Genomic DNA, 17,619 nt, shown 5'->3' with positions numbered 1-17,619 from the left:
CTCGCCCGCCGCCAGCAGCCTGCCGGGCCTTTTTGAACGCTGGGAAAGCAAACCCCGAGGAGACAGCTGAAGTCGTGCAGGCTCCGGGAACGCAGCCGGATTCCGGCAGAGCTAGCGAGACGGGGGCCGGTAAAGGAGACACAGTTTCCGGCTTACTTTAAAAGTCTTTACCGAATGAAAGCAATTTTTTTGTGCAAATCGAAGAGTGCGGGACGACGCTTCCAACCCTGTATCGCCTGTGATGTCACACCCTCGAATGGGTGCACACTCGCGGCAATGTACTGCTCGCGCTGACGAGCGGTGCTGTCGCCTACTCTCACGAACTGCACGCCCAGGCGGACTCGTGTTTGCCTGAGGGGAAAGCAGTGACACCACAGTACACAGCCACTGCTCCCACAGCTGGTTATTTGAAGCGAAGCCGTCTGCGTGAGCAACGCTGACCTGGCTTCTGCGTTGGCTTCCCTAGATCTGGCAAGGACGCTGATCTCCCGTCGTGAAAGTTAATTCACAGTAACTCTTTGTTTCACGTTTTCTAACTTTTACTACATTCTGCAGAAGTGAGTCACCTTACCAGTACAGAAAACATGTACAATGTCAACAGTTCTCATTCACAACTGAAACAGTCTTGCCTAGAAAGCTTTAGAAAATTCCAGCTGTGAACATGTGGGAAATTTGAAATAGTGTTACTAAAACCTCAGCAATATCGAGTTTCCCTGTGCGGAGCTACAGAAACGCTTTTGAAATGGAAAGGCCAAAGGCAGGCACTTTTTCTTTGTCTTCCAGTTTCAGAGACATTCCTTTCCTTTCACTTGCCTGTAGATGACGATTTTCCCACCCCCATGGCCCAGCCTCCAGAGATGCCAAACGGCTCGCTAGACCGGCGGGCGGGCAAGTGTCACCTTTGCTGGCTGTTTATTCCAGCAGCCCTCACGGCCCACACTCACCCTGCGCCCTCCGTCACCACTTCCCCCAGATCAAACACATTTTTGTTCAGAAGGTCGATCTCTAATTGTGGGATAAATGTGACCCGTGCTTTCCTGGCCATCTAATATTTTCTACAACAGATATTAAAATCGATAAAGCGACTCTGTGATTTTCTACTCCTGAAGGATTAAGCCACTTACCTTTCACTTTCAGATTCCTGAGATAGTGAGTTAAAACGCTACCGGAATCCCCCGCTCGAGTGGGTGGGCGGTGGGTCCACGAGAGACGGAAACTGACACGCTGGGCTGGTTTGTTTCCCAGCCCAGGGCAAAGTCGATCTCAGCCCCAGGAGGCCAGCGGCCACGCCCCGGCCACGCCCCGGCCACGCCCCGGCCACGCCCCGGCCACGCCGCGCCTGGGTCACCTCTAGGCTCGGAGGCCAGCCGCGCGCCCCTTAGCCTCCGCGCTTTCGTATCGGAAGAGCCCTGACTGCCCGGCAGGGGACGCGCTGCGTTCACAACTGCGCCCACACTCCCGGGAAGCGTGCCCCCTGCGGTCTGCAGGGACTGGCTCGCGTGCCGGCCGGTCTGACCTGAACGAAATAGAGCACCCTCCTCAACACGGGGCGATTTTTCTGCCAGTAGGTTTGTGTCACCTCCTCTTTGCCAGGTGATTGCTCAAGGGTACGAAGCATTTTAGTAAACAGGTCATTCAGAAAAGGCCTCCAACTCGTCCGTTGAGTTTTAGGAAAATGGGATAACTTCCAGCTTCCTCCACCCCCACCTCAGGCAAGCATTGTCAGACACCACCCAGGAGATTGCAAATTGGACAGTCTTGCTGGTGGGTGCTTTAGCAGTTCCTACCCAAAGCCTTTTTTTTTTTTTTTTAAGATTTACTTATTTATGAATACAGAACTGGGGTGCAGGCCAGAGGTGCAGGGGTGGTGAGAGGATTCCCCAGAGACAGAGTGGGGAGCAGAACAGGCAGATGGACGGAAGTCCACTGCTGAGGAGAGCAGCAGGCGGGTCAGGAGAGGTCTGCCCGCCCGTGCCATGTGGTCACCTCCAGTGCCAGGGATCGGGTGCCATGTGGATCGCCTCCAGTGCCAGGGATGAGACTTGCACTGAGGCAGCTGTAGCTAGCTTGCAGAGCTGCGCTTTAACCTGCTGCTCCACCAGGGAGGGCCCCTGACCCAAAGCCTTTCAAATAAGCAGACTGTGAAAAATACTGTGCACCACACAGCTGCTGGTTAGCATTTGCTTCAGCTACTTCTTGTCCAGGAATTTGTCCAGGAGGTGAAGGGAGGGAGGGCAACGAATCACCTAAGGAAACTTTCCTGCAGTATTACTTATGATGTCAAAATTAAATCTCCGAAAACAAAGGATGTGTAACAACAGTGGGACAATGAAAGGCTTCTGACTAATACGGTTACATGGAAAATGTTGACCTCAGCGGCAGTCATTGCCCTCTCCCTACCCTGTAACAATTCCAGCCACCAGATGGGCCTCTTCAGAAACGGGCAGAAGAGAGGATCCCAGTCCCGGGCATGCCCATGGCAAGAGATCAGGCGCTTCCACAGACCCAAGGTAGCAACCCCCTCGCTACTGTCTGGAGGACTTCCTGGAGGAGAAAACAGCATCACCTCCCAGGAGCCCCAAGGTGTTTCAGGGCCTATGGTTTGCTGATTTGCGCAAGTGTGGGCCAGCCTGGGGGGGGGGGCGCCCCCCCAAGTCAGGTCTCTGTGTGTTGGTGCTCACAAGACAGCCTCCACTTGTCCCCAAACCTGTGCTGGGCCTTCCACCCGGGGCCAGTGTGTATCCACAGCTACACAGTCAGGACAGTCACTGAAGCCTCACTGGGGTACCACACTGGGTACCAGGTTTGGGGGAGTCGGAAAATCTCTTCTCTTTAGCTTAGCGTCGTTTTCTAATTTTCCTACGACCGACTTGGTGTAACGACTGCTTTGTGTGATTAGACAAGTCATTGTTTCTCTCGTAAAGGCACTGTAGACTGGATGATGGAATAAAAATCTTTAGGAAGAAGACGCCGGTTGGGAGCGGGTTTAACGATTAACCTATCTGTAGGTCTAGTTTCGGTTTCTCTGCCTCTACTTTCACCTCTTCATCCCGCCGGGTGAAAAGAGGGTGCGGAGCGCTCGCGCCCCCTTGCTCAAGAGGCTTCTTCCCCGCCTGTAGTCTACAGTCCGGCGCTTTCCTTCCCGGCATTTTCCCTCCTCCTTCACCGGATTCCTGTTTTGTGAATCCTTTGCATCGCCCCCTGTTCTGGGCATTTGCAGTTGTCGCTACTGAGGAACGGGGAGCTGCTGGCGAGTTGGGGGGGGGGGGGCAGGGGCGCTGCTCAGCACCCCGCAGTGCCCAGAGAGACCAGAGAGACCGAGCAGCAGAGACTGGGCCAGCCTGGAAAATCACCAGCGCTGAGGTGCAGAAACCCCGATGTAGAGTCACTGATAAAGTACCATTTGATCCCCCAAATGCTCCATTCCCCAGTCCCTTATAAAGAGCCGGCCGCGGTCTCTGCGGAAACGCCGCTGCCTGACCGAGCCCCCGCGAGCCTCCAGGCGCGGAGGGAGAGCGCCCCCTGCTGCCTGCGCGAGCTCGGCATCACGCGCGGGAACGAGGGCAGCACGGGTGGCCGTTCCGGGGAGGAGGCCCGTGGCTGGGGCCCAGGGTTAGGGGGACCTTCTGGCCCACGGACGAGGCGGCAGGCCCTCAGCCGCGCCCCCAGCTGCCTCCGGGTCCCGGCGGGGACGCCGGAGCCACCCGCCGCGGTTCGCTGCGCCACCTGCTGGGCGGCGGGGGGCGGGCAGGGGCCGCCCCAGCTGGGCAGGACCCTCTGGGGAATACCGAGGGCTCCCCAGGCCCGGGCGGGGGCGGACAGAGGCTCAGCGATCACCGACTAGCTAAAGAGCAAGAAAGGAGACCTCCAGGGAGTCCCCTCTGCAGGCGAGGCTCCCGGGGTGCAGGGGCTAGGAGGTGTCTGTGTGGGCCTGAGGACCGGGCTTTGAGACAAAGGAGTGGCGCTCTGTTGGCTGGGAAGCAAGGCCATTGCCCTTGGCTGAGGTCCATGGTTGTTGCTGGCTGTGGCCGCCGTGGGCCTGACGCGCTCTCTGGGAGGCCGTGTGCCCGCTGCTCCAGTTTCAGCTGGCCTGGTCTCAAGGCCTGGGACTCCCTACCTTTGCGGCTGCAACTCCCTTTCCTTCCCACAGCAGCCGACTAGATAAGCCGCGGGAAGAGCTCAGAAATAGTAAAACCAAGAAACAAAGAGCCAAAGAAATGGATGGCGGCGGTGTGGGGACCTGCAGTCACCAGACAGAAGGGAACGGAGGGCACAATTTTTGTTCATCATTCCTGACCCGGGACCCTTGGGGACTCATTTCCATAGAAATGGAAACTTGTTACATGTGGAGGCGCAGACTTAGAGCCCCTGGGGTTAATGCTCACGTTCACCACCGTTGCCCCCAAAGGCAGAGAGGGGGGCCGGATTTACCTCTGAAAACGCGCTGAGCACTCTGCCCCTGGGGTACCAGAAACAAGTGTCTCCAGACGCTCTGAGAAGCCTCTTACCAGACACCCTCTTCAAGCGCTCGTGATCGTATAACATTATCATTGCCTGCTATCTTTCTTAAGATTTGTTTTGTTTATTTATGCTTACAAGAACTGGGGTTTAGGCCAGAGGTGGGGGGAGTGAAAGGACTCCCCAGAGACCGAGGTGGGAGCCAAGAGGCAGATCCACTGAATCCACTGCTGAAGGGGCAGCGGGAGACAGGAGAGGTCTGCGGCGCTCTGGGGGACCCCCTGGCCCGGAACGGCTGGAGCCGCGGCAATGGCCTGGTAGTGCTGACACTTAACCCCTGCGCTCCCGGGGCGGCGCCACCGCCGGCTGCTGTTTTGCAAGCCGCCATTTTCCCTTGCGCGAGCAGAGCGGCCGTGGTAGCGACTGCGTCCGCCACCAGAGGGCGGGGTGAGGCGCAGGGAAAGCTGGGAGACAGCGCCTGGGAAAGACCAGCCCTCTGGGGCGGATCAAGCACCCTCCTAGATTTTAAGCAGAGTGGGAAAAGTTAATAAAGACTACAATCACACACACAAATATATAAAAGCCTCGGAGGCCAATTTATTTGCCGACTTTGTCAACCCAGGCTTGGCCAGCACGCAGGTGGGCAAACCAACACCAGCCTGGCTTCATTTTAAAACGTGCGTGGGGCCTCCCTGGTGGCCTAGGGGTTAGGTCTCAGGCTACCACCGCTAAGGCCTGAGCTGGCTCCCCACCAGGGGGTGACCCCAGGGCGCAGCCGGCCTCTCCTGTCTCCCTGCTGCTCCCCTCAGCGGTCCATCGCTGCTCCCTTCTCTGTCTCTGATGAATCCTCTCACTGCCCACACCCCAGAATTCTCCAGGACTTGGCCTCCCGAGTCAAGGGAAAGACGACCAGACTGTAGGCTGGTTTGATGGAGAATGGCGTTGCTCCTGAACATGGCAGACTGCTCTAAAAACCATTACAATCGATGCGAAAACCACATGCCAGCAGCCCACCTCTGGGGCACGTTGCCCCCTGTAGGTCGCAAGCAGCAGGCAGTCTATAAGCAAGTCTGTCCATATGATCAAATGCATTTGAGGGTTAGCGCAGAAAAGCAGGTGGTCACCTCGGTAGACGGAGAAAAGGATTCTGAAAATGATCTGACACCCTTTCGTGCTAAAAACACTCAAGAAAAAAGCAATTGATGGGCTTGTCTTTAATACTGAGAGTGTGTGTGCTATCGAGCGGGTGTGTGTGAGGAGAAACCACGCCGACATGGTGCTGAACGCACTGGCTTTGTCACTGACCAAAAGCTAGGCAAACGCGTACAGCCATGGCTGGCGTGTCTTTATCTTTAGTTTCTGTCTTTATGGGAATGGAGAAAATCAGCAAAACCTGTGAGAAATATCCAGAAGATAAGTGAGCAAGACTGTGACGCATCGCTGAAGGACACAAAATTAGTCTTGAACAGATGGAAATACATTCTAGGATGAGGAGTCAGCTTGCCCTGACTTGCAAAGGAACGCCACCATCCCCCCTGGAGCCAGACCAGTTCTTACAAATAAGAGCAAATGAGCAAGAATAGCCAGGAAAACCCTGAACAGGCAGGCGGCTGGCCTCCGAGACACGCAGCAAGCCGACCGGCCGACAGAGCAGCGGCCTTGTCCAGGAGCAAAACGCGCGGAGACTCCCCGCCAGCACCTCTGCGGAGGGCAGACCAGCTGAGTGCTAGCGAGAGACACTTGCCTACAGCCCAGTGAGGACACCGCACTGCCCCTCGAGACTGTGGCGACACCCAGTTCCACGTGCTCTGAGCAGGAGGCCCCACTTCCTGGGCTCTGCCCTACAGAAGCCCTGGCAAACACATGCCAGGATGCCTGCAGCGGCTTCACTGTGTGCGCACTTTGTAACGGGAGGCGACTAGAAACTGGCATCAGATGGCATGAAGCCGGGTACAGCTACGCTGGCCGTGGCCTGGGGGAGGGGAAGGACCGCCCTGGGGGAGGGGGTGCCTTTTGTCTGTGGAACCTTGGGCTGGGGCCCTCCCACAGGTAACTGTGCCCCGGCCATTGTGAAACCAGATTGAGAGAAAAGCCTTGGCCAAGCTAACTGATTTAGAGAGCGCAAGCTGCGGGTCCTTGGTCTGTGAGTGGGCTGAAAACCCACCACAGACAGGGCGTCGTGAAGATGCGGACAGGGGTGGCGCCCCGTACCTGAGCCTGCCAAGGGCTGCAGGCAACTGCAGAGGCTCCAAGAGGCGGGCAGGATTCACCCCGAGGCCCTAGCAGGGAGCACAGCACTATGCACTCCCGGGCTTCAGGCTCGAGGCTTCTAGAAGTGAGAAAGACGCCACATCTGCTGCTTGTGTGCATCGTCACAGCAGTCAATGCAGAGTCTGATGAGCTCTGAGATGCCCTTCACAATGGTGAGGAGAAAGACGCTGAGGCCGACTGTGCCTGGACGTGAGAAAAGCCAGAACAGTGTATTTTGGGGGCACTGTAATTTATCCGGCCGGGGAGAAGGCAGATGTGTGCCTCACTTTTCCACAAAGTGCAGGGGGTACGGATATGCGGGGTGAGGGGACGGCGGAGCCTGCAGATGAAACCAGACCTGTAGACCGCAAGCCCCCAGGACGGCTATCACCTGCCATTGAACCCGGAGCTATGGAAGCCACGCGCACCCGCGGCTCCGTGGGGGTGGGGCTTTGGGGGGGGCATTTGCCAGTCAGTGCCACCCCCACTGCATGCTGCTAGCACCGAGTACTCGCAGTGGGAAGTCTCTGTAATGAGACACTTCCCAGTCACACACCTGCACTGTCTCCAGGTAGGTTAGTTTAATTTTATAGAAGAAATGACAAACAGTACAAATGCCACAACTCGAGGACAGAGACAAACAGACATGAATGCTGATTATCAGTCATCCCACAGCAGAAGGTGCTTCGCGCCGCCGTGACTGGTGATTCCTTGAGGCCGAGACCGCATCCGGGACTCGCTGCCGTCCGGGGCCGGTGGTGAACTCAGGGCGCTTGGGCCAGAGGCGCTGGCCGGCCGCCGGCCATGCGACACGAGGGCGGACGCTGTCGACGTGGCGCCAGGGCTCCGCTTCCTGCCAGCAGCATCTTTCCGGGCCGGCACTTTGCAGTCGGGGCTGGACGGAGGCGGCCCGAGTCTGGTGGGGCTGGGCTGCGCTTTCGGGTCCGAGCCCTGCGGGCAGGGGCCGCGGCGTGTCGAGAGGAAACCCGGGCGCACCGGGCTCCCCCACACCGCCGTCGAACAGGGCCGCCGGGGCGAGGCGGCCCCCGGGGGCAGGAGTCGCGTGGGCACCGGCGGCGCTGGCCAGCACCCGCGGTTGGGGCTCGACCTCTGCTGTGGGTGCGCACAGAGAATTTGCCATGAAAAACGCAAGCGAAGACAGCGAGCAGAAGCGGGAACCCAGCGCAAGGGATGGCCACTGCGGAAAGCAGTTTGGGTCTCACCGCCAAGAGCCGCTGAACATGCCAGTGAAATGCCTTCACAAAATCCATTTTAACACAAGTAGCGTGGCGGGAGGTCTGCGAGGGGCGGTGGTCACGGACTAACGAGGACAGACGCTGATGAACGGGGCGGCCCGGCGCGCGCCGAGAGGGCGCGGGTGGGGGGCGGGGGGAGTTCAGCTGCCTGCGCGTTTCCTGCGGCCGCCGCGCCCGCCTGCGTAGGCGCTCGGAAGGCGCGTGCCTTCCGCACGAAATAAATAGGTACCAGGCAAAAATATTGTTATCAGTTGGCATTTAAGAGAATAAGGATATATTTTTATTACATAAAAAAATTTGAGAACTAGTCCAATGATTTCGTGAGAAATGCGGGGTAGACTCCACGAGGAGGGGCTATCCGACTGCGACCAAATCCTCTCCTGCAAGCGGCCGGCGGGGCGAGTCTAGCGACCCAGCCGCCTCCCTCCACCAGAGCACCGCGGGGCCGGCTACCCAGGCTGCGCCGCCCATGGTCAGAGGGCCGACGGGCCGGCCGGGCAGGGCACGACTGCCACCTCGCAGTCGCCCTCACCGGAAGGCGCAGGCTGGAAGGTGGCGCCGCCTGCGGGCCGGGCGAGGTGGGCAGTGGGGCCGCCCTGGGCAGGCAGGCAGGCAGGCAGGCGGCACCCAGGCAGCGGGGCCTGCGGCCTGCAGACTCGAGCGCTCGGGGAAGCGGCAGATCAGACAACAGAGAAGCAAGGGGCGGGCAGCGCACGGGCCTGGGCTCCGGCCTGTGCGCGGCCGCTGCCGTCTACACAGGACACGCAGCGCTGCCCCGGGCACACACGCGCTCGCCAGACACAGTGAGGAGCTGTGCGCGTCGTGTTTGCGGGGCCGGTGTCAGGAACAGAAGCGGCCAAAGGTTCCATTCTACTTCGTGACAAGTACTGAGGAACAAGATTCAGTCTTAAAATACATCTCAACGTCAGGATTTTCCTTCAAGGAAAAAAAGTACTATAAATAAGTTACAATATAGTGAATTTGCCTGAACTCACTTCGTTTCTGTCTTCCAGCCTTTAAGTCAAATAAAACAGTGTAAAAACTGTACACTCTTAACATGATAGTTGATCTCTTATAAAATAACCTGTCTTCAGAGATGCCAATTTCACAACAGGGAAAAACCGAGCCCTGTTGTCGTCGCTATTATAAAATATATATGTATAGATATATGTGTTTGTTCTGATTTTTACAAAACGTGTATATTAATAGTTTTGCACAAATATTTTAAAGGCAAATTTAACTAATCTAAGAACTTCATGAAAACGAAGCGGGCAAAGAAGCACTCCATGACAAAGCACTGGGTCAGACGTCGTCGGCGGGCAGAGGCGGCACGCTGATCCTCGGTCTCGTGAAGAATGCGATCTTCTCCCTGGGGTTGCAAAGGAGGTTACAGGCTGGCCGTGAGGGGCCGCGACAGCTTTTCTGCCTCCTGAACAGACGAAACGTTTGTTTGCAGATTCTCTAAACATTAACAGGCTGCCCGTCTCCTGAGGCGAGGGTTTGTTGACCGCCAGGGCCTGGGACGGTGCCTGGTGTGAGGTAAGTATCCGCTTTGGTAATAAATGAACGGGTGAAAACCGTACACACGGGAGGGTTTAATCGTGAATGAAGGAAGTTAGCTGCTGATGTTTATGCCCCTTTATGATGGAGATGTAAAAATTCAGGGCACACAAAAACGAGAAGCCACGCACGTATTACCCGCCGAGAAAAGGAACGAAGTCCCAAGACAGGCGACAACGTGGCTGCACCTCCACTTTGGAAAAGTCAGACACGAAAGATTACAGCTATTCAAAAAGAAGAATGTAGACGAAGCCACGCAGTCGTCCTCTTTTAAAAAAGCAAAACCAGAGAGAGCAAACCGAGGCTACTGAAATTCTGGGGCGGGGGGTCCTGGGGCGCTGCCCATGCTGGGCTCTCGCCGTGCGCCTTGAGAGCCCACAGACTGCATGACGCGCAGGGTGCGTGCCCTGCCGCCACGTGTGTCGGGCTTCGGTCAGAGACAACGCGGGCCCGGGTGTGGGCACCTCTGTCCATCCGCATCATTTACGAGCGTGGGGCAGAAAGCAGCGGCCTTCACACGGCCGCAGACCGTCTCTCTAGCAGGCGAGAGGACGAGGCGCGCCAGCTCGGTGTTTGAACGTTTAACGCGCACGGCGACGCCGAATCACATTATAAAATGCAAGTGGCACACGCCTGGGGGGCAAAGGTCGAGGAAACGCGCCGCCGCCTGCCGGGTTCGCCCGCCCGCTTCCTGCCCCAGCGGGGCCACAGGGAAGCTGGGGTGATCGGCAGGCGGGCGCGGCGCCCGCGCGGCCGCTGCCCACCTGAAGGTCTGCACGTGCGCGTGCTCCTTGTGGTTCTGCGCGCGCAGCCGGCAGATGCCTTTGGAGGCCTTCTTCAGCGTCTTCTCCGCTGCCTGCTCCCGGCGCACGTCGCCTTCGGTCTGTCTTGTCTGCAGGCAAAAGCGCGGAGCACGGCGCTGCACTGCTAGCTCTGGCGAGGGGGCAGCAGCCGAGCCCAGCCCCAGCGCCCGTGCGGCGGGGCCCCAGCACCAGGTGGGCAGTGGGCCTCTGGCAGGAGGCCGAGGACCCTCCCGCCAGCGGCCAGCTCTCCCGATGCGCAGGGGGGGGGGGGCCGAAGCGGCCCTCTGGGCAGCCGCCCTTCCTCCTCGGGAGCCGGAGCACCGCCCGCGCCGAGGGCAGCGGACCCAGACCAGGCAGCGCCCGGGCCCGAAGGCCCTGGCCTCCTACCTGCTTCTCGGCCTCCTACCTGCTTCTCGGCCTCCTTCAGCAGAGTGCGGAAGCGCTCGTCCCGCAGCAGCCAGTGCGGGAAGTCGGTCTGGCCACGCAGCTGGGCGTCCTCCAGCCGCTGCCGCAGCTCACGCAGGGCGCAGAGCTCCTCGTTCAGCTGCCGCTGCCGCGTCCTCGACGCCTGGAGATCCAGCTCCAGGTCCAGGGAGGTGCGGGCCATGAGTGCGGCCAGGGAAGACCTGCAGGGCTGCGGGAGACCAGTGACCGTGACCGGCGTGCAGCCAGCCAGGTCTCCTGGGAAAAGAGCGCAGGACTGCCAAACTGACGTGAAGCGGGGAGAAGCCCTGGTGGCTGAGGGGACGGAAAGGCACGGAGCAGCCCGACGCAGAAGCTTGAGCGGCGTGGGAACGCTCAGCTTCGCAACCTGTGCACACTGGCCGGCAGGGAGGGAAAAGACTGTACACGGCGTAGCTGGTTCATTAGTAATCTGCGCTATTTAAAATACCCAAAGTGTGCCCTCCCTGGTGGCGCAACGATGAAGCGCAGCTTCAGCGCAAGGTCGCTCCCCAGCCTGGGAGGTGACCCCCATGGCGTGGCAGACCTCTCCTGTCTCGCCCCTCAGCAGTGTACTTCAATCCAGCTGCCTGTCCCGCTCCCCACTGTGTCTCTGGTGAATCCTCTCACCCCCTGCACCTCTGGCCTGTTCTGTATGCACAAATAAATAACTCTTTAAAAAGTCAATAAAATATTCAAAGCGATGAGCTAGCCAAATCGTATCTTAAATTTAAGAAATATCAGTGATATTATGAGACAGCACTTTCAAAACCGGTATTTAAGTGAAGAAATAAATATATTACCTTTTAACATTACCTAAAACACTGCTTTTGAAGGCTTATGAACATAACCCCCAGGGTAGGCACAGTTTATTGGCTTACATGACACGCACCTGCTTGTAGCGAAGGGTTCGTCTTTCCAGAGTATTCCGGACAAAGGGAGACTTCCGGGGCAGCGTGGAACTGTCGCTGTCGCTACGATAGAGCTGCATCAAAAAGAGTGACGTTTACAAACATGTTCCCAGGCGTCCGCTGTCGGCCGACCCCCGGCTCTGCGTGGCAGGGTTTCATCACTGCTCACGGTCACTTAGGGTCTGTGGTGCTTTCGCCCAGACTTCTGACTTCAGTTACAACAAAGCCCACACAAGAGTTTCAAGTAAAACGAAAGACGAACCAAACCAGCGAGCCCCGCCCTCAGCCCTCCACCACACCGCATGAAGTTTCCAGCCAAGGGAGTCCACAAAAGCACTGTTCCTGTCAGCACCAGCCGAGACCGGACAGAGCGTGTCACACTCCCGACAGCCAGCGCGGCCTTGGTGCTCCACATCTCCATCACTCTCTGGCTGCATTTCTGGCTTTGGCCAAATGCTAGGCAAAGTGGCTTTTCAGCAAGGAGCTCATTCCTGGTGGCAGGACAAGCCAACACCACCAAGGTCAGGGCGAAGGCCTGCTTCTCCAAGGGAAAGCCACCAGGCCTTCTCTGTGGCGGCGGGCTCCACCTCAGTAGCTATGTGTCTGTGTGGAAGCCAAAGGCCTGGCCTGCAGGGCCTTATTTTCCAAGCCAGTCACAGCCCCCCATTACAAACATGTAAAACAAGGGGATCTCTGAAGACATCCCCAATCAAGGCCCACCTTCATGCAGGGGGCTGAGTCGGCCCCGGAGGGGACACACCTTTCCTGGGGGCTTCCTCCTTTGTCACCCCATTCACCTAAGTAAGCAGCCGTGAGCCAGCTCTGTGGTGGTTTGACAAGAGTCTAGAATAAGGAAAGGACATGAGGATGGCCTTTGATCCGGCGAGCCCTGCCACCAGGCCTGGGCCTGACCTGGGCAGCTGCTCTCCAGACATGTGGCCAACCTGGCAGGGGCGGCTGGGGCTACCCAGGCCCCAGGCCCTGCCATCACAGGAGAGGACCAGCCTTGGCCCAAGAAGGCTGGGCCTGGGCCCAGCTCCCTAGAGGGGACCTGCACCCCCCTAGAATACTCTGCATTAGAGTCTTTGTTTACCTGAGGCCCTCGGGCCAGGCCCCACAGTCTCTGCTAACAAGGTGGTGAGCTGGGGGGTGGAGCACCAAGGGGGGCCCTCAGCTTAAGCTTCGGAGGGGCTGGGGGCTAAGGCCAGCCAGGCAGGCAATCAGCTTGAAGTCCACTATCTTCAAGGTGCCATCCTCCCTGGGAATCTGACACACTTCCGGGGCTCCCAGCCCCTCAGCGGAACCGGGCTGCCCGATCGCGGCCTAGGTCAGGGCAGTCCGTTTCCAGCGGCCATTCCCTCACGCTGACGTGGGGCTACCCGCTGGCCCACTCCCCTACCAGCGGGTGCGTGTGCAAACTGACCCTCGGCGGGACTGCACAGTGGGGGGAAATCGGGGCCAGGTAAGCCCGGGGTGGGGGAGGCGCCGAGTTCAGGTCCACACACACCCAGCGCTGGTGCATCGCTATCGTTTGTGAGGACACACGCCTCTTGGCATAAACAGTAAAACGTAAAACACGACAAAGGTCGGGGAGAGCGCGGGCTGCACAGGCACTTACCCGGCACACGTACTGGCTCCGCGCTCCGGGCGAGAAGGTCTGCGAGCGGACGATGCTGCCGCCCCGCACGAAGGGCGGGCCGCGGGCCCTGCGGCTGGGCCTCTCCTGCAGCAGCCCGGCTACTTCTCCAGGGAACAGGTCTCCCGTGTCAGTCTCCTTGTCAACCTAGAGAGTCATTCCTTTCACCATGACTTTGCTCGAGCACAGCAGTCAACCTCACGTAAACAACCACCTCCGCGTCGCCATCGCCCTGGGGGTTCTAACCGGCCAACTCTCCGCCCGTCACATGTCCCAGACTGGACGTCTAAGACCCCCCCGCATCTCGCCCCAGCTGAGACGCTCCACTTTTCATCTGTTCGCGTGGGAAAGACAAACCGTGGTGCCTCCCTTCTCCGATGCTGCGGCCCCGGCCCCGATCTGACCCCTGTTGGCTCTGTTCAAGAGGGGTTTGTCGAGGCCCCCCTGTCTGGGTCACCCCCATCTGATGTCTGAGGAGCGGGGTGGCGTCTCCCCCACATCCCTGAGCTCACGCCTCCCTCCGGCTCCAAGCTCTGCTCCCCCGGCAAAGGGAACCTTGTGGGACTGCAGCCAGGCCCAGCAGTTCTGCTCCTAGATAGACACCCCAAAACCTGATGACACGTGTTCAACAAGATTTGCGCATGGATGTTCACGGCGGCCCGACCCAAAGAGCCACCAGGTGGAAAGAGCCCACAGGCCCATGGCTGGACCGAGGGCACCCGTCACCAGCAGCCCCCCGAGCCCTGCACACGAGGGCTTGCTTCAGTTTCCTTTGCAGTCCCCTCTGCCGTTCCCTCAGGGCTCGTGGTCACACAGCCCCTCCCAGGGCAGCGCCCGGCATGCAGAGATGCGCAGGGGCTCGCTCGACCCCACGACCGCTCTACTCACCTTCACGGATGGAGGCTGCGGTTTCTCGGGGCTGTCAGGGTCGGCCGGGCCACGTCCGGGGGCGGCGTCAGTGCCCTTGCCGCAGGGCTCGGGGTGTGGGGGGCTGGTCTGGGCACAGCTGCTACAGCCGCTGTCCGCCGAGTCGGCCTGCCAGCTCCTGAGGGTGCGCATCGTCAAAGTCCGGGAGCCGCTCGCGAACAGGCGCTGCGTCAGGGCCCGCGCAGCCGGCCCGCAGGCTGTGGGCAGGCTGCGGGGCTGAGGACGGCCACTTTTCCCATCGAGTGAGAGGCCTGTTTCCCCGGGACCACACTACAGCCTTCTGATAAGCGGGTTCACGTTTACCACCCCCTGGCAGCCGCCGAAGGGGCCCACCTTGACTTCCCACCCCAAGGTTCTGGGGCTTTTGGGGAGGCTGAGAGCCCCTGACAGCAGGTGCTGGGCGCCGGTCCCTACTGCCGACAGGCCCCCGGCCAGGCGCTCAGGGGCAGCCGCTTGGATCATCAGCATGTGACGCCAAAGGGACACGCCGGGACAGGCCGCCTGGCGAGAAGGCTAGCTGGCAAGTGGCCAGGGGCAGAGGGCTGGCCCGGGGTGGTGGCTAATGGCGTTTCTTTCCCACATGCAGGAAAATACCCTGAGACTGACGTGCCGAGCCACAGCTCCGTGGCCACTAGCCACCACGGGGCTGCCCAAACGCACGCACACGGTGTGCGTGGAGGTCACACCACCCGAGGCTGCTGGAGAAGGCTGCCCGGAGGCATGGCATCGTGGCCAGTCCCGCAGAACGGACACTTCGGAACAGGAAACGGGCCCAGCCAAAGCCCACTGGAGACTTGGGGACAGAGGCTGAGGCGCTGTCCTGGTCCAGATCAGTGTTAATGGCCAGAGAGCCCGCCCAGCACACAGGACCGCCCAGCACGTTCGGCTGACGTGCAGAAGAGAGTGCGTCTGCTGCCCAGCGCGGCTGCTGGGAGAGAGCCGCAGACCCTGCCCGGCGCCCCGCGGCCCCACCTCTCGGACACCGCCTCCGCCTGCTCCTCCTTGCGCTCCAGCTCCAGCATCTCCTCCTCCGTGTGCTCCAGCCGCACACGCTCCTCGGCCAGCTCCCGCTCCACCGCCTGCAGCTGGGCCGTGGTCCGAGCCAGCAGCGCCGTCACCGCGTCCTGCGGAAGGAGCGGACACTCGGAGCCCGCTCGCGCACCGCGGCGGCACCACCCGCAGCCAGCCCGGGGCGCGGCTGGGGCCCAGGTTGCAGGCGGCTGGCACCCCGACGGCTCCTCCAAGGGAACACATTCGCCCCACTGACAACACGGCTCCTGGGCTCAAGCTCACCGCCAAGGACACGCCTGCGCTAAACGCTGTCTCGGCCCGGCTGCCGCGCCCCATTCATCACCCCCTCGACACTCTGCTGACGAGACAGCAAACTGCAGCCCACACACGCGCTTCTGGGAGCGGCCGCTGCAGGGAAGCCAGCATCGCGGTCAGGAAAGCAGGCCGGCGGCTCCCGGAGCAGGGCCACTCACCGTCTTCCCAGCGCCACAGGGGCCGGGTGCAGGACACGCGGGGTCCCGGGGCGCACTTGCCACCGCGCGCTGGCTGTCCCTCTCCCTGGGCAGCTCGGAGCTGGTGAACATCTGGACCGAGTACCACCGCAGCTGCATTTCATTCGCAATGTCACGGTTGGCCACACAGATCTGAGCAATGCCCTGCACGGTGGCGGAGAGAACAGCGCCATGATTCCCTACCGCCACTGCACGCGGCAGCCACCCTGACCGGAAAGGGGGTCACACGTGGCCCTGCTCTTCACGCGGCTGCAGTGAGATGGGGGGAGCTGCAGAGAACCCTGAAGAGGGCGCCTCCCGCGGTGCCGGCTCAACCCCATGGGCAGGTGCGAGGAGGGACACGGGGGAAAGGAGCAAGCTGGAGTGCTGGGCTGGGCTAAGGCCTGCTGCCCTTGGCAACATCTGCGGGGGGGCGGGGGAGAGGGGGCGCGGCCCACTGTCATCTCGCTGCCCAGGGGCAGTTCCCCAAGCGCAGCAAGTCCCCAGCTTTCACCAGCTTGACTAGGCAGCAGGCTTTCCCGTCCCTCTCTGTACCCCCGGCTACAGTCATGTCCACGCAACTGTCCCGGGCACAACAAAGGAGGGGAGAAATGAAGAATTGAGGGAAGGGATGCCAGAGGGAGCGACGGGCGGGAGGACAGAAGAGGGAGGGAGACAGAGGCACAAAACAAGACAGGACAGAGCTGGAAAGACAGAGGGAGTCGGGTGCCAGGGCGGGGGAGAAGCCAGGCCGACGGGGCAGAGGCGGGCAGCGGAAGCAGGGCTGTACCAGAAGCTCTTCCTGCAGCTGCTGATTCACCGAGCACACGTAGAGCTGAAGTGACTTCAAAGTCGACATGCTTGAATGCACCGGGATCCTGAAAACATCATTAAATACCAGGGGACCGTGGACTTCCAGAGCCTTCGAGCAGTACGTGTTTGGCGTGCTGGAGTCGTGTGGCGGCAAATAGACACGGATGTGTCTGGAACCAGAGAGAGAGGGAGGGAGGGAAGAGCAGAGAGAGGGATGTGACGTCTGGACGCATCTGCGCGCAGCAAAAGTGCGCACCCACTTCCTCCTCCCTCTGTGAGGCCCATGGCGGGACTACAAGGTTCTTTTCTCAGGTAAGAGTTAGGCAAAGGACTTCACGCCCTGGAGATTCTGAGGTGGGGGGTGGAGGGGGTATGGGAGCCATTCACAAAGAAAAAGACTTCAAAGTCAACGGCCTTTTCTGGGGATGGGGACACCAGAGGCTCTGCTCCCCATCTTTTAGGCAGAGGCCAGCACTGACCTGTCCACGGTGCCGTGACCCCTCTCAAGATCCACCCACCTCAGTTCACAGTCTGGGTCCCCGACTAGGCCCCCACTGACTGGCTGTCCTGCCCCGTCCCCTGTGCCCCAGCACACTGGGGTTAGCGCTGCGCAGCTCACTGTCAGGGGAGCCCACGCCACGGCCAACCGCAGGCCCGAGACCAGAGCGCTCCACAGGCCTTTACCTTTGGGTGCTTAGAAGGCTGGACCAGGTCAGGCAGTCACTGCCTGAGGTAGGCCCTGCCGGGCATCCCTGTGAGGCTGCTCTCCCAAGACAGCCCGGATCTCAGCCAGAGGCCTGCACGTGCCTCTTACTGGCCCGGATACTGGAAACCCCGAGGCTGCCGAATACAGCATCCCAGAGCTGGCTGCAGCAGGGGGCCGGCCACACTCAGCGCTTCCTCGGTCTCAGAGGACAAACTCAACCCTTAAAAGCTGTAGTCCCTTACATTTCAGAAGGATGTTTCCTCGCGTTTCATGGTAAACACATGTTCTAAAACAGTCTCTTTCCCTCCCTAAATTGCCTGGCCCCGAGGCCGGCAAGCGGTGTTCCGACTCCCGGG

General features: G+C 59.9%; 1 protein-coding gene across 1 annotated transcript in view; it reads right to left on the bottom strand.

Annotated features, from left to right (window-relative positions):
* Window positions 1–7,273: 7,273 nt before the first annotated feature.
* WWC3 (WWC family member 3) overlaps window positions 7,274–17,619 on the bottom strand; it is a 50,270-nt gene continuing 39,924 nt past the window's right edge. Inside the window, exons 14-22 of the mRNA XM_004689839.2 lie at window positions 16,535–16,727; window positions 15,727–15,909; window positions 15,215–15,366; window positions 14,204–14,360; window positions 13,298–13,462; window positions 11,661–11,753; window positions 10,734–10,961; window positions 10,289–10,416; window positions 7,274–9,333 (exon numbers count right to left, since the gene is read on the bottom strand). Of these exons, the coding sequence (XP_004689896.1) occupies window positions 9,267–9,333; window positions 10,289–10,416; window positions 10,734–10,961; window positions 11,661–11,753; window positions 13,298–13,462; window positions 14,204–14,360; window positions 15,215–15,366; window positions 15,727–15,909; window positions 16,535–16,727 (1,366 nt within the window). The 3' untranslated portion in view covers window positions 7,274–9,266. The remainder of the gene's footprint in view (window positions 9,334–10,288; window positions 10,417–10,733; window positions 10,962–11,660; window positions 11,754–13,297; window positions 13,463–14,203; window positions 14,361–15,214; window positions 15,367–15,726; window positions 15,910–16,534; window positions 16,728–17,619) is intronic.

The sequence above is a fragment of the Condylura cristata genome, unplaced genomic scaffold (genome assembly GCF_000260355.1).
Source record: "Condylura cristata isolate star-nosed mole 26May11 unplaced genomic scaffold, ConCri1.0 scaffold00027, whole genome shotgun sequence".
In the NCBI taxonomy this organism is placed as follows: Eukaryota; Metazoa; Chordata; class Mammalia; order Eulipotyphla; family Talpidae; genus Condylura; species Condylura cristata.
Note: the sequence above shows the minus strand (reverse complement) of the source record. Positions and strands in the feature narration are given on the sequence as shown.